Raw genomic sequence first — 27,010 nt, 5'->3', positions numbered from 1 at the left:
TAAACCTGTATTATTTTCTTTGCAAAGCATAAAGCACAGTTTAGGAGAATGTCAAAACTATCTTTTCTATACTTATAGAAAAAATGAATGGGGACATATTTTTAAAAAATTGTCCAAAAGTCATATACTATGAAACACAAAAGACACAAGAAAATGTAGAGCATAGTGGTGAGAACATTTTCCTTTTGGTGAATATTTTTATACTTATATATGATGCTGTTCTGTCATACAAAGCAATACAGTACTGTTTTTACTAGGGGTGTGTCACAATATAGCAGTATTGTCAATAACCGTGACATTTTAAAAATGGTTACAAATGGTGTCTCTGCCTCCCTACATTTATGTGTGATTCATTGACCAAATGTAAGACAAAATATCAAATAAACAAAATTAAAGACCTTATCGCGATAATATGGCATCACAAATTCCCAAATTGACAGCCATAGTATATACTATACTGAAATAATTCTGTATAGTGAGTTACTCAGTTATGATTTTAATACAGTAAAACTGTGATATTGTTAAACATGAGTGGAAAGTTTCTCTTCAGTTTAACCTCTACCTTTTGTCATTTTTATGCAAGAGTGAAGGTAAAAACGTACACTACAGCAAAATATTAAGGATCAAATGCTTAGATTGCACATTGTGTTCGTATCTGATGGTGAGAGGACGCTGTGACTTCTCGCTGGCACACTTTAACTCTGGTGTTTGATCTATGAGGAAAGCTGTCTCAACAATCACATGTTAGTGCTGTCAGAATACACCGACCTGGCCAAACTTGCACGCGCACATGCATAAACGCACACATCTTCTCTGGTCTTTCTACGTGTTAATTGTTTTTATTGTAGCCCTCTCTGGAGAGGGTGCCTTTCTGATCTTTCTTTCTTGCCTTTGAGTGACAGTTAGTCTTTTTATAGCGCACTGAATTACACACATTACACACTTTAATCGCTGCTTCATCAGTGCATGTATAGATGCTTTAAGCGCTGTTTGATCGTACAGTACCACACTGGTCTATAGCAACACACATACAAACAAAAACCCTGATCACTGGTGGGAACATACAAAGTACAACCACTTGAACCGTACATGATCCGTGCTAAGGAACGAAAGTCTGCAATCACAAATCAGACTTAAAAACAAACTCAAGCATTTCTCAGCAAAAAGCATTTTGTCATCTTCCATTAAATTAGCTGAGCTATCGTACCCATGTTAATGTTTAGCATCCAAGTTTCCAGAGACAAGCAATTTATCAGTCCTAAACATAAAACTTGCTGTGGAAGTGACACAGTCACACCTCATCAGATGACTTGATGTTTAATGTACTGTCACGTGGAGCATAATATTGGACCCATATTTTTAGAGCAGCATTAAGGCCTGTCTTTACCCACAATGCACCGAGAGAAAGGAGGGCAACTCCACCAGGAGCAGCAGCTTCGTTAATTAACTCTGATTGAGCTGCAAATTGAATTCTTGCTGGAGTTTGACACACACGTGACATTTGTGCTTTTGGGGAAGAAAGAATCCTCTGAGAACAAGACAAGAAGTGTGAACAAAGATGACAGAATAAAATGGATGGACGTACAGACAGACAGTAAAAGGGATGACAGAGAGATAGACAGACAGACAGTCAGTCTCATTTGTCCTAACAGAGAGAGACAGGTGCAGTTACGAGAGCTAATGGTACGATATAATAATAGCTCATAAGAATGATGTCTCTATTTTAATAAACGGGTCTATTTTAATGCAAACCCATTTAAATATACATGCAGTCTCTCCCTCTTTCTCCACCTCGACTCATCTCTCCTTCCTCCATCTCTTCCTCATTCTCTCACACTTTCTCCTGAAGCAGCCCCTATAATGCCAAATCACACTGTCATCAGAATAATTATTATCATTACCCTTCCTTACATAAGCACTCCTATTAGGATCCTCTCATTAATGCTGTGTTTTAATCACAAAATAACAATTAGGCTGGATATCTGTTCGATCGATTCAGGGAAAAGATAATAACATGATCAACATTAGACAATATTACAGCATCTGAGTTTAAAAAAGGAGAGGAAAACCAGAAGCAGCAACACTGCACATGACAAAGAATCAAATGCATCAGAGCACACTCTGATATACAACAGCATTGCTTATACCCAGTGGGTCCAGAAACTCCACATATATAAAACCCAGAGCAGGAAACAGTCCAACTGGATTGTGGGATACCTGAGGCTAAAGACACACTTTACTGCTTCTGTCTCATAGCTGCAGTCACATGGAAAGGTCCGATTTACAATAGCTATTATAGGCACACTGCCGCACACACACACACATACTCACATAAAAGACCTTTGAGATGAACAAATGAAATATACTTTTTGTTGAAAGGCCAAATGAACTATACTTTTTGTTTCCGACAGAATGCACATTTAACTTTTTATGTTGCTGGCACCAAACAAACACACAAAACACTGTCTGAACAACACCAGTTCCTACGAGAGTTTGGTGTACTTTATGGGCACAGTGAGCACAGAAACATAAATGTGTCAACAATGAAAACATTAAATGTGTCAACATTATGACCGCACGAAGAAGGGAATCTTGCGCACTGAGACAATGCACATGTAACAAAACTGCAATATGTAAATTATTAATCCAACCGAAAACAAAAATATGCAAAACACATTTTTTTGGACGAACGATATAGTGAGTGTCAGTCCTCGCTCTATAGACTATGTCAAAAGTTTCATTTTTGTAAATGGTTCCCATAAAGCCAGTTTTAAACAAATCTTTAACCATAAGACCTAGTCAAACGTAGAAGGACCCATGGGAGCTCATAAGGTGAGACTTTCCTTACAGTGACAGCAGTGACACTAAGGCCATACAGCCACTTTGGAAGCAAGCCAATGGCTCAAATCCAACACATTCGGCCAGACAATGAAAAGAACTCTTGAATCTCTCCCTCTGTTTGTCTGCACTTCTCTCTTTCTCAGTGATGGGGATGACATGTGCCCTCTAACTCACGAACATATCCAAATATTAAATGTTCCAGAACATGCTCCCTGCATGGACAACATCTTCGGGATGCTATCAATTATAATATATAATGACATCTACTGTAGGGGTTCATTTACACAGAGCCGACAAGCGGCAGGAAACATCGATATTCTAAGTTGGTTGCGGGATTTTGCTCAAACTCCACCACCAAATGCCACGAAAATTACACACTTTGAGAAACAATAAGCATATATATATACAGTATATATATATATATATATAATAAACATGCTATACGCTGCTAATGGTTTGACCACAGTTTCCACCTCGATTTAATGTAGATGTTAGGGTTAGGAAATGGAAAAACATTGTATTTTTAAATGAGTTGACAAGCACTTTTTAATACTTTTTATTGATTCGATATTTGCAAAACCTTGTGACAAACATAAAGGGTGACTAATAATAATGGAAATAATATGGAAATATGGAGATACAAGGTTTCAGAAGGACTGCAGCGATATAGCCTTTGAATTCCTCTGTGTTCTGATGACAGACAGAATTGGATTTATTTATATTATGTTTGAAAAGCCGCACAGTGTCTTTATATCATTATTCTATGTTTCACAATGAATATGCACATTCATGCAAACATATTATTTTGTTTTCTTTCCTTACAAAAGCAGTTCATTGCTTTTATAATTACAAACACTTTATTGGCAATTAGCTGTGTTTTCATGCTATCTCTAGCAAAATAGAGCCTCAAGTCTACTGAGATCCAATCAACTGCTACCTGGGGCTACCACTAGCCAAGAGTCTCAATGTGTTTAGCAAAGCATTATGGGAGCTCTCTTAATTCAACGATTCTAAAAGGTTATGAACTGAAAGCATTTTGGAATCACTTCTTCCTAAAATAGGGGAAGGACAAAAATAATAATAAACATAAACTGGTATTCATAAAAAAGACCTTTAAACAGCAGAGGGTAACTAAAGGTTATGGCAATAAGGAAGGAAATGTCCAACTGAGAAGCAAAAAAGAACATTAATGAATATGTGTGGGAGGGTGTGACAGACAGCGCTAAAAGGAGAGAGAGACAGGAGGAGAGGTGTGTATCATATGTGTCTATGAGAGACTACCGGGCAGGTTTACAAACACTGAAATACATTGCAGTATTTGGGAAGACAAACTAAAGCCTTTAAAAGTAGTTAGCCTCACTACCAGCTACTAACAAAAATAAGCTAAAAAATATACACATTAATTATCATATAAGGAATTTGATGTGTTTCTACAATCTCAGCAGTATTTATCAAGTACAGAAAACAACAAGGATCTACCCTGCTACGCTCAAAAGGTAGCAACAGCGGGACTACTGTCATTCTACTTAAAAATGTACTTAATAACTACCCAAACTTAGTAACTACCAATTAGTAACTGCTAATCCAAGCTTAATCTTTGAGTTACACTCCGATGCACATACACTACACACACAAGACCATCAGAGGCTTCTGCTCAAACTATCATGTATCCCTTCAAGTTTGTGCTGCAGCAGAGCGCCAGATTGTGTTCCTGTAGCCAGAGAAAAGCAATGGATTTTGTGTCTAGTATCTGGCGCGTGTGTGGGTGTGTGTGCATATCTATTTCTTGTGTGGCCGTGCATGTGTGTCTCTGTGATTGCACACTGGAGCGTGAATGTCCCACATGGTGTGTGTGTGATGCCATTGGCTGGTGCTGAGTCCTGGCCCGGTTCCTTTTTCCTTTGGTCTCCCGAGGAGACTGATCCTACAGAACAGGTGTCACTGTTTTAGCTGCCATAGTCCATGTGCAATGTGTTTGTGCACTTGATGCCACAGGCTGTGCCACCCGACCAAGTCTTCACTCAGCCAGCAATAACCCATCCTCTGCATATTACTGCTGATACGCAATCTTCATTCAGTTCGAACAGGAGGCCACAGTGTGAAACCAGCCGAGACATTTACAAAGCTCTGTTCTTTCATCAAAACACATGGCAGTCTCTATTTGTGCAGGACTTAATGTATTCAAAAACATATGTTGTAATGTAAGTACATGATCGTAAAGCGGAGTATAGATTTAAAAGGACAATGATGGTAGATCATGTAAACAGGTTCAGGTCACTTTTCACTCCAAAACTGTATCAAAACTTTTTAAAAAGTCAATTTTATAGCCATTATTTTTTTAAATTGTGATGGTATTTTCATGTATATTGAACACATTCTACTCGCAATAAATTTAAGTGACCAAAAAAGCAGCACATGAAAAAGTCACAAAAAGATTCTATATATTTAATAATTTCCTTTCAAATTTTGTTACTGTTATCTGTATTAATATGTATTTACTATAAAGCTGTTGCAATGATACAAAATTGTGAAAAGTGTCACAGAAATAAACTTAATCGAATTGCAAAACATCCTCATGATCATAAAACTGGGCTTCGGTTTCTTAATTGAAAAAATGTATTGTTAATACTTTAATCTTTTGATTTGTGGGTGAAAAATGACATCTGGAATACTGATAAACAATTCACACAAAACCTCCTGATCCACTGCTTTTTAATATAAGCCCACATGCCTCATAATATCTTTGGCCAAACTGGTATAAGAATAGCTACAAATCTATTAGCATCTCATATGTGCTCACAAATACACATGCACATACACACATGTCCAGGACACACACCTCTCCAAATCTCTCCTTTTCCGTTTTTTTTTACCGTTTCCTCTCACATGCCCCCGCCCAGTGAGTCCAACAGAACCCCAGGAAGCTCCACCACCATACAGACAACAGAGAGAACGAGCAGATGGTCTCAGAGAGAGAGAGTGAGAGAAACGGAAAAAGGATAAAGGAGGCATAAGAACACAAGAGTATGAAGGAATTTTTTTAACTGGCACTCATTCAAGTTCTTATAAACTCACCATTTGGAGTGAGTATTTTTAAAACAGTCTAACACTTCAAAAATCTTACTGGTTTACCAAACCTTTAGCACACAGAGAGAAAATGAAGACCGTACAAACGTGAGTCAGCCAACACGCTGACCCAACAAGTCTGACCAATGGAAAAGCTGGTACTGATAAAAACCACCATCACTTTGCTAGACATGAACAGCCTTTTAAAAGACAATGTTTATCATGTGACGTGAGTGAAATCTCAGCCTTACAGTAAAGTAATTACAGCCTGAGGAGACGGAACAGAGTGCATCTATTACACCAAAGCAAGTTATGTCTGAATTAGTGTATTTTGGCAGGTTTGTAGATAAAGTCCAGTGGTACTTGCATTTGTACTTTAAATGAACTGCAAACAACGTCAAACTAATGATGTCGAGAAAAAGCCAATGTACCAACGACAATTTCACATGTTAATACTAATTACTTTCTAATCTTAATCGTAATCTCAATTTTAGACTAGACAGCATCACCCCACTCACAAAAAAAGTTGCACAAATGTCCCAGAATACCCTTGACTCACCCTTTTGCAATAAAATGATCACAAAAACGTATAACACTATAACCGGATGGGATTGTGAACTATGAGCAGCTCTTCAGTTCTGGCGATACACATGATCACTCTCCTACAAACAGAGAAGGCATTAGCATCAGTATCCTGCCTCTGTAACAGTACAGCTAGCTAATATTACAGAGATAATATCTATCTTACAACTTAAAGCATGGCAGCCTGCCAATCACCATAGAAGAAGCTGTCTGTCTAACCTTTTTAAAGCCTCTAAAAGCCACTATGGCACTACTGTGATCTAGGTCTTACTGCATAACCAGTACTATAAAGGAGAGCGGACACAGCCTAATGTTTCGATATCATAAAGGCTGCAGGTTCAATGTGATTAGCGGACACCCAGAAACTTCTTGAGATCAAAACGATGCTTATTCAGTGCTGAAAATGTAAACCTGCTGCCACAATTTCATTGAATAATATGCGTTTGCTAAATACATAGCATTTATGCATTCACAGAGATCATAAAATTTGCATACAGCATGTTTCTGCCCATCATCTCTAACCGGCTGTTATGAGCTATTCTTTCACTCAGTTCTGACTGAAGTTTTACTCAACACACTTCAGTAAAACATTGCACAAGGCTATCACCGATTCATTAAAACTTTCTCCCTCATCTCTTTTTTCCCTGCTTTGCTCCAAGCCACACTGTAAGAAGACTCCACTAAAGCTCAAATGCTGACATCAGCAGCCACCCTCCACACACACGAGCACTCCAACAGTCACTTGCGCACCAGCGGGAAACCACGCACGCCCACGCAGCCTCAGGCTTCTGAACACAGACCTGTAGACGTAACATGTGTCTTACACACGGATATGACAACACATGCACATAATTAACTGCCTCGTCTAGACCTCTATCTGGGAATGGGTGGGGAATAATCTCTTAATAAAGCAGGAATGGAATAAATAAACTTTGCTCAGTATCACAGAATGAATTCAGTATCAAGATAAATGGCAGAAATCTACTTCAAAATGATTGTCATCATAAATAATACTTCATGATCATAATTAAGACTTACAATATAGTGAGTTCTAGTAAGAAAAAAACACTCACGAATGGGCCAATGAGAAGGGGCCATCACTATGTACAGATGTGTACCTGTTCCCATGGGCAATCTGCCTGTGCGCTGCATACGTTTAGTAAAGGATATGGCCATTCGGTGATCTTTTTGGCGTATTTTCTCACTAGGTTGTCTTCACTGAAGAGAAACAGAGAGCGGTTGACCGTCAGGCAGTTCTGTCGGACCGGGATAGGGTTGTAGAGGGCCATGGTCCGGGCTCTCTGGGCCATCGATTGCTTGTACATCCTCTGGGCCCCTGGCGGGCCGCCTTGCCTGCTGCCGCCTCGGCCGGGTCCCCCTTGACCGGAGCCCCCGCCGCCGTACCTGGCCGGCACTTCGTCTCCGAACCGAGCCATTCTGTAGACACCAAACGCCAATCGTTACGAAGCAGCCGAGAAGGGGGTAAAGTTTCAGGGTGAGAACACCACATCACACCCCATGCGCTTCAACACAGAGCACACGTACATTCAGATCTGCCCGTTCAGGTCTTCATATAGCTAAGAAACTTCCATCTATTAAACACCAAACAAGATCAAAGTGGATGGGAATGTGTGTGCGCGTGCGTCAATGCCAAACAAGGACTCTATAATCAGATAAAGCGACTGATAGATGGATGTCCTTTCAATGGTGCAGTCAGCTCAACACTTCGTTTCAACTAAAATTAAACAAATAGCCACATTTAAATAGATAAAACATCGACGGCTTATCTTCCTCAGGAGGGTGGGATCCACATTTTAAAAAGTATTTTTCTTCTCAACACGTCGGTGTGCAGCATCTTGTAATTTGCAGGGTGTATATAAAGATCCTTTTAGCATAACTGTGTTAATGCAATATAAAAATTGCATGTAAATCGGCATAAAAAATGTTGCAAGTATTAGGGCTCTGATGCGTCTTTTTCAGGAGTGCATCTTGGCAGGAACTGCTTTTGCATTCTCGTTTCTTTCACATCCATAAGATAAAAATAGAATATAAAATGGTGAAAACCTTTTAATAATTCATTTTTTTTGTGGTATCCGCAATGTTTGGTATAGTATGGCAATATTCAGCCTCCCCTCCGCCAAACTCTCGATTACACTCGCAAATGCAGACGACGGGGCTTCCCCAAAAAATCCACACTTCGGTGACATTTGTTGATTTTTTTCTAGTAATTTAAGTTCATTTGTTTTTCGAGCCACACCAGTCCAGCGAAGTGGGCGTGAGCGCGCGCTGGGAAAATGAAAAACACCGTGTTAAGATATGATAGTGATCTCTTGCGGCTTCTACCTCAATTCCTTAACGATTCAGAAAGACGAAAACAGTCATCATCTATACTCCAGAACTCGGAGAGAAATCCAAAATGCGAAAAATCCGACAACGGTCGCTGAAAGAAGCATCGTCAGTTTTGGAGACGCGCCGTAGCGCGTGTACTGGAGCTCGGGCTCGCATCTTCGGTGGCACCAGTAACCGAGAAGATCCGAGAGACACCCATCGCCTAAAGAACCCCCCCAAAAAAGCTCCGCTTCGGTTTTCCCTCGCCTTTGGACGACGAGCGGTCCGCAGGCGAGTATTTCGCCTGTAAAGTTTTTGTTTTTGGCGGAGAAAGGGAAATGGAGACTCGGGGTCTCGAGCGCAGTACTCCTCAGATCAGCTGGCGGGTTTAGAGCATCTGATCAATTTAACGCTCGTGCTCAAATCTCAAGCCAAGCCTTGCAGCACATGACGCGCGTCCCCGTAGCGATTCGCGCATCCTCCAGCTCACTCCTCCTAATGGCCAGAAGACTTAACCGAGCTTCGTGTGCCATTTTGCTGCTTCTCGCAAAATTCACATTGTAGTCACTGTGAGAAACGAGATATTATCGAAAGGCGATGTGTGGCTTCATATCTCATAATACGTATAGTGTCTGAGTCATACACCTTGCCGGAAGAGGGAGTGTGTGCGAGCCAACTGTTGACCAAGTATGGGTTTGTGGGAACGCTTTACGCTGTCCTTGTTACACATATAACATGCTACTATAAATGCCGTAAAAATAACACTGTGTTAACAAATAACAAAATCTGAAACACTAATGTAAAATGTATTAACGGTGTAACAAAAAAGCAGACGAGCGTTCCAAACGCACTGAATCCAATTTTTACATAACATTGCATTGTGATGCCTTATTTCTAACCAGACAGTTTGTCAGTCTAAAAAGACTCCCAGGAAAGAGCGTGTCCTAAAAACACTCTGCTCATATCATGTCCATCTGTCCACCTGGCACCAGTTTATAAAATGCATTTGCTTGCTAATTCCCCGGGTTTACTCTCCAGCTAAACTTGCTGAGAAAACGTGTCCGATCTCAGCTAAACTTGCTGAGAAAACGTGTCCGATCTCCATTTGAAGACAGCTGGCGGCACACTAAAAAGCTGTGGACTGAATTTGCTAATGCTCTGTTGTAAGGAAAACAAAATATTTGCTGTGAATAAGACGCAGAGAGCTTAACAGAAGCTCTGCTTTGGCGCTGTCCGGGGTTCTGAAACGGCGCTATACGCGTTCTAAAACTGCGCTGTCCGTGGTTCTGAATTAAAGGAAAGAACAGTTTGGGGAAAAGCAGTGGAGGTACAGCACGAGTAGACAGCGCACTTGTTCCGGGAGCTTTCGCGTCAAGCTGCCCATAATAATGCAATAAAAGGGGAGGATTCCAGCTGAGGAGGTGGAGTGGTTGTCCTGGTATAGTGGGCGAGCGCGAATGTCGGTAAGGGGCGTGGATGCTCAGTCTGTAGCGTCTTTGCCGAAGCGCCTGGTGTAATGCAACAAAGATGATGAGCCTCCGCGTTGAGAGACATGGTTAATTAAGGCCTAATGCATTCGCTTGGGGAGACAATTTGACAAAAGGTTTTGTAACACACACACATACAAACAGCACAGGGAAATGAGAGAGAGTGGGAAATTACCACTGCAGCACACATTGCACATAGGTAACCATTCACCAGCTTCCTTCTGAAAAACACTCTAATTGATTTCTGAGCTCCCCACAGAAACCGTACAGTGGCATTTAAATCACAACAGCTCGGATGTGATAAAAAAGTCTGTTTTGAGAAATAAACCAATGTTTATATATCCTGTTTGCGTTCTGCGTGTGTGCAGTCTGTGCAGCATGTGTGTGTATCTTTAACAGCATGCTAAGTGTTCCTGTGTTTCTGGTGGAGCTGACTGAGCCATGAGACTGAGTCGTGCTGTGGCCCTGATGTGCACCATTGTCATTCAGACCGCGTTCGCACGGCAACCCTGCAGGAAGCACCCAGTGCTCCCCCGCATTCTCTGGCTCACTTTTTGCTCTCTCTCCCTTGCCCGCTGCACTTCTTGTTCTGTCCATCGTGCAACATCCTCCCGCTCTTTTTGTTCTAGTCGAGCCCCAAGTACAACTAGAATGATAGAATGAATCAGAATGCATGTGTTTTACTGGTAAAAAGAAAATGAGAATGTAAATATGTGTATGTTGAGACTGGAAAGACATAGAACCCTCCAACCACCTGCTCTCTAAGCTCTGGTCTGTCAGGAGTATTTGGGGTTACCAGATGGTGTTTTGACAGAGCATAGCGTGCGGCATGATAACCCTTACATCCACAAATATGCATTCACAGAGACAAGGAGTGAGGATTAGATCCAACAGAGGGGCTGACACTGTGCCTGTAGGAAAAAAAATCACAAATTAATTCTTTCATATCTCAATTGTTTCTCCCAGACAGCAATGAGATTAAATGGAGGTCAAATGCAGACACTCAGATGTTTCTCCTGAGAAAATGACTCAAGTAATAACACAACGGCAGATACTCATGCACACACAGGCATGCCAGTCTTTATCTACTGTAAATCTTTGACTATATATAACTTTTTAAAGTATTCAAATCACTTAGTGCTAATATTATTAGATATTACTAAAAGGAACTTAGGAGAAACATGCAAAACCAAATTAATATAAAAAATTACTCTGGGGAATCCAAAGGGAGCCACGTAAAAATTAAGCTGAAATGCATTTGTTTAGACATTTTTATAGAAACATTTTTATAACATGGCATTTCAAAATAAAACTGTCAAACAGCACATAAAGTGTATGATGAAGAAAATCACCCCATGCCAAAAACCATAAGCTTCTCAATAATAGACTGTGCATGCTGAAGATCGAGGGACTACTATATTTAACCAGGCAGCGAGTGTAGTAGATTCATCCTCAGCTGTTCTCAGTGTATGGCAGCAGGAGGTGTGTGGAGCCTCTTTAGAGGCTGTCTGAAGAGTTTAGAATATGCTCAAGAACTCACTTACTCTACTGCTTTGTGACTGCCACACATTAGACACCACCACTGTCAGATGACAGATGCTGTCGTTATAAGCCCAGGAACAAGATGCTCTTTTGAAGTCTTAGGGACAAAGAGTTTTAGTCTGCATGAAGAGAGACAAAGCAAGAAAGGCTAAGCAACTTTACTACATTGACTAAAGAGTTCAGGAGACTAGATATAGTGTCCCCAAGAGCATTCAGACACACTTGTTTTTTTTAAGTGTTTTAAAAAAAGTTGACTAAATGCTATTTGACATTTTGTTCTTAATTTTTAAGTGTGGCTAATACTTTTAAGGAGCACTTGTAAGGAATATGCGTGTTTGAAACTGCATGCACCCTCTGTCCGATAATGTGAACTCAATTCTTAGGGCTCGAGCCACTAGGTCTTGAGTTCTGTCCAGAAAAGGATTCTATACTCAATGATTCATAAACCTAAATAATTCATTGCATCCATGCATATTAGCCCAGCTCTCATTATTAAACTTTGATCTGTTTAACTCTCTGCAGTATCTCCAAGTGTAAGTATGAGTGTGTAGATGTGTTTTCATAATATTGGACCATAAAGTTCTAGTCTAAAAGTGTCCAGGGAGACCATCGTTTTTGTTGTCTTTTCTCTTCCACTATTCTTCACAACCCTCTCAACTCTTCTATAAAGCATCTTTAATCTTTTTCTTCCTTCGTTTAATAAGATTCAATAGCAAAAGATGAACACACAAAGCATCACCAACTTCTAACCAAAATTATATCTATGCACTGATGCATGCCAGAGAAAGGTGTCAAATCTCACAAAAACATAGAAAACAGAGAGAAGTTAATGTTCATAAATTCTGTTCATAATGTGATATTTGTTTACTGTGTGATTCAGATGCACCCCTTTATCAATCTCTTATATTATAACAAACTACTGTACACAGTGTCTTTGTCTGCATCTTTTTCATGCTTTTCTTAGACTAATGGCCTTTTTCTTAATAGTCTATATGGATAGAGTCTTCAGAGAGAGAGAGAGAGGAGAGAGAGAGAGAGGGTGTTTGAGTGGGGGGAAATGAAAGGAGAGAGGGGGAGGGATGAAGTGACAGAGAGAGGAATGGAGGAGGATGGGAGAAGAGCCACAGTAATTAGGAGATTGGTCTTTTTTGGCTGTTCTGTGTGTTTGCAGAGGGACTGAGTGTGTATTAATTGATGAACTGATTGATGAGTGGGGATGGAGGGAGGGTGCAAGAGGTGGAGAGGGAATGGAAGGGTCAGACTGCACTGCTGGCCTCAGCTAATGGCCTAAGACTGTTGTGGAGTAAGCAGTCTACTGAGGAGGATAAGCACTTACATCCACGCGCACATACACAACATCATCTACAATGGAAACACACACGTCATACTATGCCGTTTCCTAATATGTAAAAAACTGTATGATGAGAGGTAGACAGTAAAAAAATTAATCAAGAAAATGCTACTGCAAAAAAAATTTAATTGGTTAACAATGAATTACTTTGGCACATATAAAAAAAACAAGTGTAATCTTAATGCAAAACATGCTGCTTTTATGGTACAATATGTTTACATTTTATTTATACAGTATGTTAAACGTACCGTATGAATCACCTTATATTTCAATGCAGCATTCCACTTTAAATCCAGTGAGTTTTAAAAACTAAATAAGGGGTTAAATGAGGGCAGAATAAAAACAAGATAAATATAGCAAACTGATAATCCATGAAAGACGACAAGGATTTGAAAGAGACAGACACAATACAGGAAGACGGAAAGAAAATTAAATGAGCACATTAGTGGGAGGAAATGATGTTAAAGAAAGAGGTGTGAAAAGAGGTGGAGGAGAAGTTATGAGTAAGCAGGAGAGAGACGGTGAATGAGTCTGGCCAAGAGCGCAACCACGTCAGCTCATCGATCCCTCCCTCCCTCCGTTTCTCCGCCCCTCCTTCACCGCTCTACCTTCCTTCCATCTATCCATACATCTAGCCAGTGTGCTGAGCGCTCGTTTTTTCCTGCTTCTGCAAATGGCAAATCAGCCCTGATTCATCACTGAAGGCCTTTCAATTAAACTGAAAAGTCTTGGCGAGAGAGAGAGAGAGAGAGAGAGAGAGAGAGAGAGAGAGAGAGAAAGAGAGAGAGAGAGAGAGGGAGAAGGAGAGAAAGACAGCAGGGTGGGGTAGTTTGAATGTCTGAGTTAAAGAAAGGTTGAAGAATGGAAAGGGAGTGGAGGAGATAGAGAAGGAAGTTTATGTCCGAGTGTGCATGCATTACATGAGAATCTAGGAATTTACCATGTTTGTTTCCATGATGCGTGATTGTGACTCTTAATACATGACCACTTTGTTACATTGATAATTTGGAAAGAAAGAGATTTCAGGAGACAAAAGCATTCGATCTTCTGATGACGTTTTGTTTGCGAGATCAGTTCTGTTATGGATATTGCAGCCTAAACTCTTGCCAATAGCTGACGCAGCAAATGAACCCTTTAAACATTAAACGTCCCAATCAAAATGTCTCCTCAAAAGTGTGTGCTGGCCACTTCCAGTCAATTCCTGAGCAAGTCTCGTCCTACAATGTGACACATCACATTACCCAAGTAAGATGGGTTATGAATACTGTTTGATGTTAACTTAAATAAACTAAAAAAACCTCACTTCCCTTGTATATAAATGGCCAGAACCACTTCTCCAGACTGAGCACAGGAAGTGAGTAAAGGATGATGCTAAGGATAAAAGAAAAAAAGGAGTGTTACAGAAAAGAATGAATAATAAGATATGGCCATTTTAGAATCCTTTTTCAGAGAAGCAGGTGGGGAAAAAACAGCGCCTTATTTTACTACAGACTGCTGAAGCAAATATACCCTAAGCTGTGATGGTGTGTGTGAGAAAGAGAATAGCACAGATGGATGTGTTTAGCAAGAGAGTGCAAGCACTCACTGTATTAAGTACATCTTGTGTCTGTGTACCACTGTATTTGTGAGACAGAAACGGAGAGGTTGTGTTTCTGTGCTTATGAACACGTGTGCTTGTTTCTCATGAAGATTTAAAGTGGAAATGCTGGGGCAAATGAGACTATGATGAAATGACTAGTTAAAAGTCTCTCCTTCTTGCCACACACACACAAACACACATAAATCGTCCTTTATGCCTTTCATAATCAATACCACTACGACTGACCTATTCCTGCCTGTGCTTTAGTGCGGGTAGGTCTGAGAAAAGCTGTTTAGTTGTTGAAAATCATCTTGCTGAAAATCATTCCCAACCATAAATCTAATTAATACCTGCAGTCCTGCACACATTCAAACTCGCCAAAAAATACACAAGGTTTCACATTAGTGATACCAAATTATATTAGTTTTTCACACAAAGCTAAAGCTTTGGAAAAATGGGAACATATAGCACGCAAGTTTTAACAGACAGCTTGACAGCCCTCACCACTATACAGTAGTGGCCAAAAAATTATGTTTTGAGCTTTTATTCACGTAAGTATTAGATATGTTTTGTATGCATGTTAGGTAGTTGTGAGAAATACTGAAGCTCAGCTTTGAGAATTTAAAGGAATAGTTCACCCAAAAATGTTCCCCCTTGACTTGACCACATAACTTTTATTCCAACTATGGAAAGTCAATGAGGACCATTTTGTGGGTGAACTATTCCTTTAAGGAGGCTTGGCAAAACCACACACAAAACGTGCAAATCTTATTCAAAATGATTAAAGTCTTTCTTTCTTGAAACCCTGTTTTTTTAGGGGAAGAATCATCACACAGTGCTTTTTTCACTCAAGTACAACAGTGGTCAAACATGATGTCTGGAGGGCATTTTTGAACACAACACATGCGCAAAGCTTCCCGAGTCATGGCACAGGAGAATGACTGCTGTAGACAAAAGCAAAAGAATCTATAAAATACATAAAAGTCACACACTCTTATATTTCGTGGGACCGCCTTTAGCTTTCATTACGGCACGCATTCGCCATGGCATCGTTTCGATAAGCTTCTGCGATGTCACAACATTTATTCCCGTCCACAGTTGCATAAATTTTTCGCCAAGATCTTGTATTGATGATGGGAGAGTCGGACCGCTGCGCAAAGTCTTCTCCAGCACATCCCAAAGATTCTCAATGGGGATAAGGTCTGGACTCTGTGGTGGCCAATCCATGTGTGAAAATGACGTCTCATGCTCCCCGAACCACTCTTTCACAATTTGAGCCTGATGAATCCTGGCATTGTCATCTTGGAATATGCCCGTGCCATCAGAGAAGAAAAATCCATTGATGGAACAACCTGGTCATTCAGTATATTCAGGTAGTCACCTGACCTCATTCTTTGGGCACATAACATTGATGAACCTCCTAGACCTGACTAACTGCAGCAACCCCAGATCATAGCACTGCCCAGGTGGATGCTTTATTTTCTGTGAACTTTTTCTATACATTTTGTTGTATATCAGAATAAAACCCATACGCTTGCCTTTTTTGCCAAATAATTTGGTTTAACAAATACCTTAATTTAATTTAATGTTTTCTCCATTTTTCTCCATACACCTCATATTTTGATGAATTAATTAAACTTGAGGGGGCCTTAAAAGCTAACATTGTATAAATATGCCCTCCAGACATCACTTTTGACCACCGTGCCATGATTCTTCTTTCAAAAAATCTAGGTTTCAAGAAAGTCTTAAAGATTTAGATTTAGATTTTTAGATTTAGATTCAATTTTATTGTCATTGCACATGTACAAGGCAATGAAATGTGACCTCTGCATTTAACCCATCCAGAGAGTAGTGAACACACGTACCCCTGGAGCAGTGGGCAGCTATCACTACAGCGCCCGGGGAGCAAGTAGGGGTAAGGTGCCTTGCTCAAGGGCACCTCAGTTGTTACCCGCCGGCCCTGGGAATCGAACCGGCAACCTTCTGGTCATGAGTCCGACTCTCTAACCATTAGGCCACCTAAAGGTTGGTATAATCATTTTGAGTGAAAAATACTGGGTCTCTATAGCTCACACAATGCTATTAGTTTTTCCTGTTTGATTTTAAGTGTGTATGACTAATCCACATATTCGCCACCCTGACTCTGCTGCATCTCATTTCCGCTTGTGTCGTTAGGACGGCGTAAATCACATTCTCTGAGCCTTTCATTGAGAAAAGAGCTGAGCTCAAACTGGCAGCCAGCCAATCAGAGAGAGTGACCCTGAGAAGACATGTGAGTGATGGGACGCTTGGCTACTCAGATGGGCTAAAGCACTTATTGCTGCTGCTAGTCAGATGTGAACATTGGTGATGTGGTGGCTGCAGGGAATACTATACTGTACTGTTCACATACAGCACATCTGCTTTGACACAAGAAATACTTTCAGCGAACAGTCTTAACATTTATTTACAGTTACGTATGTTCATTTAGCACACACTTTTATCCAAAGCGACTTACTAAAGAGAGAGCATTAACATTTTGTCAATGAGCAAACAATAAGTGCCGTTTACAAAGGTATGTTCACATGTAGGACTGAAGCGTGGCCCACAAAAGAAAGATACAGAACACACTTATGGTAGCTCAATTGGTAGACCATTGTGTTAGCAACGCAAAGGTTATTTTTTTGATTCCCAGGAAACACCCAGGATAAAATGAAGACGCTTTGGATAAAATGGTAGCCTAAATCGCATTGCTTGAATCCAGTTTGACTAAAATATTTCTGAAATCAAAACAAATTCTTTAACCCGACTAATATCGGCCCCATTCATATTTTAATAGTGTTATATTGTGTCAGTGACGTCCGTTTGCTGATTTTAAAGCAGTTCCATGAGCTCAGAGAGAATTCAGGCACAGCACACGGCAATCATACTGATTAAATCCATTCAATCAAACTGATAGACATTTGTTTTATCACTACTGCTGTACTAATCATCACAATGTTACGTGTCTAGGCTTCCAGCAAGAAGGTGGGCGAGAGAGACAGAAGATTGTCTGTTTGTGTGATGGGAGATTCCCTCAGCTGTAGGTGGGTGATTACAGGGTGACAAAACAGTAGGTGGAGCTGCAAGAATACTAAGAGGTTGTCCTGCATCGCCCCCTTGTGTCTGAGTTTGGTGGAGCAGGCAATATATTAAAGTAAGCCGCATGACGGGTATTTCTCTGAGTGCAGAAAGCACATGCTGTTCAAACCAAGGTTTGGCTCGCCAGAATGGTTTAGTTAGCCCCTGCTGTTAGATGTCACAACAACATCATCTGAAGCCTAGAAGCGTCTTCCTTCATTGACTGCCATTTAAAAGTAGCATTGAATGTATTCTGATGGGGAAAATGGAAAACATATTAATATTTTATCAAAGTATATAACCGTGACAAATTTTAAGCAGTTAAAAGCATGAAATGCACTTTATATTTCATGCATTTTGCTCAAGATAGACAGAGCTTGGGACTGTGCACATTCATGTGGTGTCAGCATCTCAAGAGACCATGTCTCTGAAACTCCATAGTTAGTTATTACATTTACAGTTCAGGTGATAGTGACAAAGCCTGTATGCTGTTAAAAAAAAAGTTTGAGCACAAAAATTCATAGACATAATTATTTTTATACTGTACAGACTGCATTATATCCTCTCACCTTCACTAAACCCCTAAACTTAACCATCACACAAACCTGTTTGCATTTTTCAAATAAACAGTTTTACTTATAAGTAGGGATGCACCGAAACGAAAATTCTTGGCCGAAGCCGAAAATGATGTGAAACACTTGGCCGAAGGCCGAATAATACCGAACACGGTTTTTTGCATTTCTTCTATTTATTAAGCCATTTTTTTCACTATTGCACAAACTGAATAGTCAAAATGTGCTTTTTATAATTTGTATTGCATTTCAATAAAATACAATACAACTTAATATAAAATTGAGCAAAACCTATATTAGAAAAATTATAAAAATTAGGCCTATAACTGACTGCTAAAAGAATGTAATGTAAGTTACTCTGTACCCCTACAACAAAACACTTCATTAAAAAGTGTCATTCCACATTAGGCTATAAGCTAAAAATACGAATAAAAGAAAACTGTTGGATTATTATAGGCTACATTGCAAAATGATTTGTGAAAAAAAAACATCCAATGCAAGCAATTCTGACTGATGCTGACTGACAACCATTTCAGTTCACGTCTCCTCCAAACTCCGCCCACAAAAGCTGACAGTTCTCTCAGAAGGTGCACAGAACATACTTTGACAAGTTGTTTAGTACAGGGAACTGTGTGCACGCGACCACTGTATGATGTCAAAGGATGTCGCGAGCGGCGGGGCTACTGTCAGACAGCCCGCTTCCGTCTGAAGTAAAGTTACCGACCGGTAAAGACGCTTTCATTCGGAAATTTACTTCGGTGCGGCAAGTCCCGTGCTGTGTCTTTCTCTGATACTTTAAAATGCTCCACACACGCGCACGCACGCACTGCTAAAATGTTTGCGGCAGTAATAAAGCGCACGCGTCTCTCTCTCTCTCTGCGCTGGTTGCTGCTTGATCGTATCACGAGTCATGTTCGGTAAAATTTATTCGGCCACTTCACATATTCGGCCGAACACCGAACTTGCGTTTTTTGCTATATTCGGCCGAACATTTTCAGTGGCCGAACATTCGGTGCATCCCTACTTATAAGCTGTTTTCGTGATGGTTCTTACAAGGTAGATACTGAGAAATAGCCCATAGTGTTGTTGAGTATTTTGTCCAGAAGAGGGCAGCATTATAATATTATAGAAAGTTATGAGCACTTGCTACTGTGTGTGATGTAATACTGACAGTGGTGGACGAAGTACACAACTTCCTTACTTGAGTGAAAGTACAGATACTACTGGTCAAATATTACTTCACTACAAGTAAAAGTTGTAAAGACAGATTCTTAAGTAAAAGTACAGAAGTACGTGCTTTTAAAATTACTCAAGTATTAAAAGTAAATTTACTTTATGTCAGCTATGCATTGTTTTATTGTCTATACCTTATGCCTCTGAAGCAACCCACTGAATACACGCTCACAGTATCAGTGGTATTAAAGGAGTAGTTCACTTCAAAATTTGCCCCCATTGATTTTTATTCCTACTATGGAAAGTCAATGGGGGCAAATTTTGCAGTGAGCAACTCCTTTAAGAGCTTTATATGTTTAGCACATATATGTTTAGTTTAGATATAATCCTGTATGATCATTTAGCCTAATTATCCTCATTATCCTCATTAGCCCCCTTGGCCTATATGTATTTATGAGCAGTGTTCTTTTATTTTGTATATTCCCTTTACCAGTTTTAGCAGCAATTTACCAGTAAGTAGTAAGGTTCTTGTAAGTGTAGAAGCCATGTGTTGTTGGATTTATTATCATTTGTATAACCATAATTTAACTACAAACATGAACTATAGCTAGTATAATGAAACTATGGTATTTTTAGTTGCTGTGGTTTTACTAAAGATTATTAATTGGAGTATGGTTCCTATATATAGAAAATGGTAAATTTGTGGATACTGTGGATTTACTGCAAATACCATCCCTGCAGAAAAAAACAATGAATTTTTGAAGTAGAATGAGATTTTTAAATTAAATTCCTCTTTGGGTACCATCCCACCAATAGAATCCATCACATAGCCTACAAGTAGACAACAAGTATCCATATTACAATTCCCATTATTACCATTAAATCCATTACATTTTATGTTGTATTTTGGGCTGGGTTCTATTGTTTTTATTTCAACAGGAATACTTCAACTATAGTTACTTCAGTAAAAACATCATTCATTTTCCAAATCGCTTTAAATCAGTGGTCACCAACCCTGCTCATGGAGATCGACCGTCCTGAAGATTTCAGCTCCAACCCCAATCAAACACACCTGAACTATCTAATCAAGGTGTTCAGGTTTGCTTGATAATTACAGACAGGTGAGCTGAAGCAGGGTTGGAGCTGCAGTCTGCAGGACAGTTGATCTCCAGGAGCAGGGTTGGTGACCACTGCTTTAAATGATACAGCGGTCACGAATGGCAGTGGAAGGAACCCAAATGCACGCAGCAGGGATGAAGGGGTTAACACAAATTTTATTAATTCAAAACACAAAACAAAAATCCACGAGGGGGTGTAAAACAGGAACAGAACTAAGATACCAAAACATGAAACAAAAACTTCCCACAATGGGGCAGAACAAGAACTAAAATTAATCAACAAGAACTCGACCAAACGTCTCACACAGAAACAAGAAGGCAGAACCGTGACAGAGCCCCCCCCCAATGAACACCCCCTGGTGTTCACCAAGGGGTCGACTAACAAGACATGACAGACTGGGACATAGACAAGAACCAGACAAACATAGAAAACATAACTAAGGGCAGACAAGCAAGGATGACACATGGGTTGGGGTGGGTCAATAAAAATAATAAACATGGGAGGGGGGTGGGACAAAACAAGGGTTCACAGTGGGCACAGTCTTAGTCCCTGGATGCGCTTGAGGGCGCGGAGTTCTGGGGGATTTAGGGGAGGAAGTCCTGGGGGGAACCGCCGACTGGAATGTCGGAAGGCGGGCTGCTGCACCAGCTGGAAGGCGGGCTGCTGCACCGGCTGGGCAGGACAGGACACCGGAATGGACGCCGGCTGCACCGGACTGGACACAGGACTGGACGCCGGCTGCACCAGGCTGGACACCGGACTGGACGCCGGCTGCACCGGCTGGGACAGCGGTTCGTTCAGACCGCCGTTGAACATTGCCATCTGCTCCGTTTCATCGTGGACCATCTCCCCTGCGGTCTCGAAGAATCGATCAGCGAACTCCAAGACGTCGGAGTAGACCTGTCGCAGACCGCAGAGGAGATGAGCCTGCCTGGATCGCCTTGCCTCCATCTTGCCTGCTGGGTTCGGTTCTGGCTCGTGGATTCTGTCAAGAATGGCAGTGGAAGGAACCCAAATGCAGGCAGCGGGGATGAAGGGGTTAACACAAATTTTAATCATTCAAAACACAAAACAAAAACCCACGAGGGGGTGTAAAACAAGAACAGAACTAAGATACCAAAACATGAAACAAAAACTTCCCACAATGGGCAGAACAAGAACTAAAATTAATCAACAAGAACTCGACCAAACGTCTCACACAAAACCACGGAAGGGAAAACACAAAACTCAATCCACGGACAAGGTGAAGAACAGGAACACTGAAAGCAAGTACATACACAATCCACGAGCACAGGACAAAGAAACATGAGGGCATTTTAAAGGCAAGACAAACAAGGGATAATGACACAGGGCAGGTGGGAAACATTAGACACGGCAGGGAAGCAATACATGAAACGAGAGGGGTGGGGCCAATGACAAGACACGAGAAAGCATATGAGATGTAAAACGTAAACAACTCATGGCTTTCTCACATAAAACCTAAGGGCTCTGTCCCGATCCTGCCACACGACTAGAAGTTCAGAAACAAGAAGGCAGAACAGTGACAACAGCAGCAGAGCAGAAGTTAACACACACGCGTAGCTCAAGGTGTATGTGATGCTTATTTACCATTTAGCCGTTATGCCGATCATTTTCATGACAATGTTTCTATGATCTTTGACTGATCGTAACCCACAGATGATTACACCACACTTTAACATGTGCCCTTTTCATCTTTTATTGTTCTATTTGCCTTTTTAGAGCGCTATCAACGGTGTAGCAGCGCCTACGTTTACATTAGTTTAGCGGGGGAGATCCCAGAGTTGCCAGATTTGCGTATTTTTTTTGCTAAATGGCCATTCAAAGCTTGCCGGAAAACCGCGAGCTTAGAAAAACTGAAATACTTGGCAACATTAAAAGGTCCTGGAAGATAGCAAGCAAGATAAATGACGCACACCGGAAAACCCGCTGCATAGAAACCATTTTCTACTTTTGGACCTTTTTATAAATGTAGTGGAGTAAAAAGTATGATATTTGTCTTTCAAATGTAGTGAAGTTAAAGTACAAGTACTCAGAAAAAATAATACTCAAGTAAAGTACAGATACTCAAAAAGTGTACTTAAGTACAGTACTCAGGTAAATTTACTTCGTTACTGTCCACCACTGAATACTGAGCACATCATCACCTTTTCTCCTAAATGAGACTCTTTGTCAACACTCTTAAAAATAAAAGGTGCTTAAAAGGTTCTTCACAACGATGCCATAGAAGAACCATTTTATTTAGTCAAAGGTTCGTTAAAGAACCATCTCTTTCTTACTTTTTTCTAATCTGAAGCTTTTGTGAAACAGAAAGGTTCTTCAGATGTTAAAGGTTCTTTATGGAACCAAAAGGTTCTCCTATGGCATCGAACCATATTGTACCACTGTTTCCCATATTGTGTTATTCATTTGCAAACACACTATACGATCTATAGTTCATATATACTATTTGTAAAAAATATCAATAAAAGTATGCAAAATAATTAGAATAGTATTTATTTGGAGTTTTTGTGACAATAAACATCTCATACAGTATATACTTCCAGGAACCCTTTTACACAACCAGTGACACTCAGTCATGTTTGTATTTGTCTTATTTTCATTATCTGGGATTGAGTCGGTTGGGAAAAAGGAGGTCTGAATGAGTGTGAATGAAGGTCAGACTGTCCAGCCTCCAGAGCAGATTTTAGCTGGCCCCGCTCTAACCCGTGGACCGACAGCAGATGGAAAGGGCCCGCTGTCTGCATTAGCATCGAAATGGCTCCGAGAAAAGATAGAGACCAGAAAGGTAAAATAAATTGAGTTCTGCACTACAAAATTGTAAACAAAAAGATACACAGACAGACACCAGTGAATATAAATACATTACTCATACAAACAAGCAGACTGCTTTCTTGCCACATCTGAAACCAAACGTGGGTCTTAGTTGACTTTCTATTAACACTGCTGGTTTTGGGACCCAGAATAACATACCATTATAAATCATTAAGCAATGAATGAGCAAAGACTGTTACCGTGATTTTAACAAAGCTAAAAATGCTCTCAGGGCCTTGACACAGACAAGCACAAAAAAAAACCTTACCAACAACAGATTGTCAGCCCTAGCATCAGATTGTCAAACGTCTCACACACATTCCACAGGCTCCCATCCGAAATCTCTTAGATGAAGGCAGTGTGACATAAATGCGTGATTGGGATGCAGGAGACGGTGTCTTGAGCTGGGAGAACACTGTGGTTTGACAGGAATCCCAGGCTCAATAAATTGTTCTGAAAACCAGTTTACTGCACAGACATCTGAATGCATTTGCATTGTACTCAGGTCCAGTGAAATAATTATGTAAAGTAATGAAACTAATGCAGGGACATGGTTACAAGGGAATTGCTGAGGTGCATTTAAGAGTTCGATAACAACGAGGGGTTTAAACCAAGCAGGATTTTCAATTCTCCAGGCACTACCCAAAGAAATCAATAAACACACACCACATTAGCAAGAACATCTTACCAACTTTCATTGTTTCACACCATCCTAATGATATTTTCTTTATATTTGCCCTAACCCTTACTCTAACCCTCACGGGTACCTCTTAACATTATTAAATATAAAGTAATTAATGAGGCTTAATTATAAGTTTATAAGCCTTAAGAACCAAAATATGGTCCTCACAAGTAAAGCACATAAGCACACACACACACACACACACACACACACACACTGGAGAAACTTGGTTTCAGAGGATCCTTTTGTCTAAAACAGGTCCCCCAGCTCATGGCAGATTGACTCTTACAAGATGCTATTTAATATACCCTAATGCTATTTGTATTGTTCTAATATCTGCATTCACCAATGCAATACTCAAACATGATGGTACACACTATCACAATCTTCAGAGGCTAATCATAAAGTCTGAACATTTGTGTCTGTTGGCACTAGCTCTTCTCAATCTTTGGGGAAAAGAAAGAGAGCGCAGCTGGCAAGTTCTGTTTATACAAGGATTACTCTGGATGACATTGACCCATCATGCTCCCTTGCTCCAGTAACATCATATTTCACAAATCATCTCCGTTTCTCTCTCTCACTTTGAAACCACTTCCTCTGTCTATCTTAAATCAACCCTTTAGTTTATTGCGGCCTTGGTAATGATAAAAGGTTAGTTTTATGGACTCTAAAAATAGCACAGCGACCCTATTTATGTGGCATATAGTTCCTCCTGCCAGCAAAATTGTGGAAGCGACCTCTCAAAAACTGCCCCGTTGTCACACTGCCCACTGATCTGTCTGCACTTGCTGGCAAGTGTCTCCCGGCATAGGACTGTGTGTACGAATGTGATTATGATGCTTAAGGCCTGAAGCCTGTTTCTAGAAATAAAATTTACAGATACATTTTTTTTCTTTAAGTAGTCAACAAGACATCTACTACAGAGGAGTCTAGGAGATGAAGGGATGGAAAAAAGGTAGATGCAATACATATCCAAGAGACGCAAGCATTTTTATTTATTTAAGAAGCTGGTTTAATATAGCACTGCTGTAATTAAGAGTGTGTGATGTACCCTGTGTTTAGTGAAAACACTGAGAGGGAAGCAGTGACAGGAGAACGTGTGTGTGTGTGTGAGAGAGAGAGAGAGAGAGAGAGAGAGAGAAGGAAAGAGTGAAACAAAGTTAACCATACTATACACACCCTTTTTTCATATACAGCAGCCGCAACAGCAGTTTAATCTACAGCATATCATTGCTGTCCTTCTGAAACCTTGTATGTCCAAATTTGTTGTTTTTCAGGAAACACTGTACATTTTAAATGAATAAATACTGTGTTGTCAAAGGTGACAAGCACTTTTTAATACTTTTTATTGGTTAGATATTTGCAAAACCCTGTGACAAACCTAAAGGCTGACGAATGATTTATGGCAAAAAAAAATACATTACGAGATATGGAGATACGAGGTTTCAGAAGGACAGCAGCTTTAAATTTTCTAGTTTTGTATATAGAAATGTATATAATTTTTTGTTATTTTTTTGGTCAACTTTTGCTAACAGCATGTATCTGAGCTGGCATGGCCTTTACCAGGCAAAACCTGTTTATCCGTAACACAACTGCAAACAGCTTGTTCTTGTTTGCTTTACAAAAAAAAAATTTGCGCGTGTGCGTGTGTTTGTTCACTTATCTGCATCTGTGTTGCATGTCAGACTCCGTGTTCACATATTTAGTTACAGCTGGTCACTAACAGATCAGTATCAAGAAAAGGAACAGTAAGAATAAAGAGAGTGAGTAAAGACAGTACGGAAAAATGATTGGCTGAAAAAAGAACTATAGGAAGTGAGAGTGCAGTTTTTAGGCTGCTATCTCACATCTCCCCACTGACACTCCTGTCGGAATGAGTGGGTGAGCATGAGAGTGGAAGCCTCCACACCCCTGAAGTGCAAAGGAATCGTGACTGGAATCCACCGACACACAGGGTTCATCGCTACTTGGTCCCACCATGACGCAAACATGCAGACACACTGGAACACAAATAGATCCTTCAGTGCACGAGAGACAAGTAGCCGGTGACACTAGTATCTACTATCTGTGCTAACAATGTCAAGGTGGAAAACAACATTCTTCTTTAAAGGTGAAGTGTGCAATTTTTGACTTTCCCATATTCCAGTTTAATGTGCAAAATGACTATAAATAAGTTTGAAGGTTAGATTCCTCAAGAGTATAAACACTGAGGTGCTTTTAAACATTGCTATGTTTGTTTGCTACATTACAACTTCTCGCTGTAAAATGCAGAAAACGTAGGAGGAGATTTCGGAAACCTCATATTTTGCAATCTTGTTCACTACTTCTAGCGGCACAGAAATCCACACATCACCTTAAGGGCTTCCAATTATAAGCTGAAGTCAGCAGAGAATTTCATTGAAGTTGACAAGCTCGTGAGGAGCATGTGCCCACTAAACACAACACAAAAACCTAAATAGGGATTCGCTTCTCAACAACAGAAACCGTTTCCCCGTTCTGTTTCAATATTGGTCTGATTTATCTGTTTCCATAGCATATCTGATAATATCTGTTCCTACAAGAGTGGACATTCACTACCTGCTGTCAGGCTAACACTGACATGCACAAACACACACAAATACACACACACAGGGGACCAAATGAAGCAGAGGTCATCACGTTGTCCATCATTGTGTCCATCACTGTGAATACACACCCCCACACATATACCTACATGACCTGCCCTTTATACATAGAGATATGACAGAATTTTGAGAG

The 27,010-nt window shown here is 40.3% G+C and overlaps 1 protein-coding gene across 16 annotated transcripts in view; it reads right to left on the bottom strand.

Annotated features, from left to right (window-relative positions):
- cacna1ab (calcium channel, voltage-dependent, P/Q type, alpha 1A subunit, b) overlaps positions 1–27,010 on the bottom strand; it is a 107,736-nt gene that overhangs the window by 76,823 nt on the left and 3,903 nt on the right. For 14 of the 16 annotated variants that reach the window (XM_057361869.1, XM_057361863.1, XM_057361853.1 and 11 more), the window contains exon 3: positions 7,661–7,926. In XM_057361869.1, coding sequence (XP_057217852.1) covers positions 7,661–7,926 — 266 coding nt within the window. Of the gene's footprint in view, positions 1–7,660; positions 7,927–8,553; positions 9,419–27,010 lie in introns of those variants that run through there. The other 2 variants (XM_057361866.1, XM_057361867.1) reach the window with 2 other exon arrangements.

This window comes from Triplophysa rosa, linkage group LG20, assembly GCF_024868665.1.
Source record: "Triplophysa rosa linkage group LG20, Trosa_1v2, whole genome shotgun sequence".
Lineage (NCBI taxonomy): Eukaryota > Metazoa > Chordata > Actinopteri > Cypriniformes > Nemacheilidae > Triplophysa > Triplophysa rosa.
The sequence above is the reverse complement of the archived record's forward strand: the minus strand, read 5'-3'. Positions and strand labels throughout refer to the sequence as shown.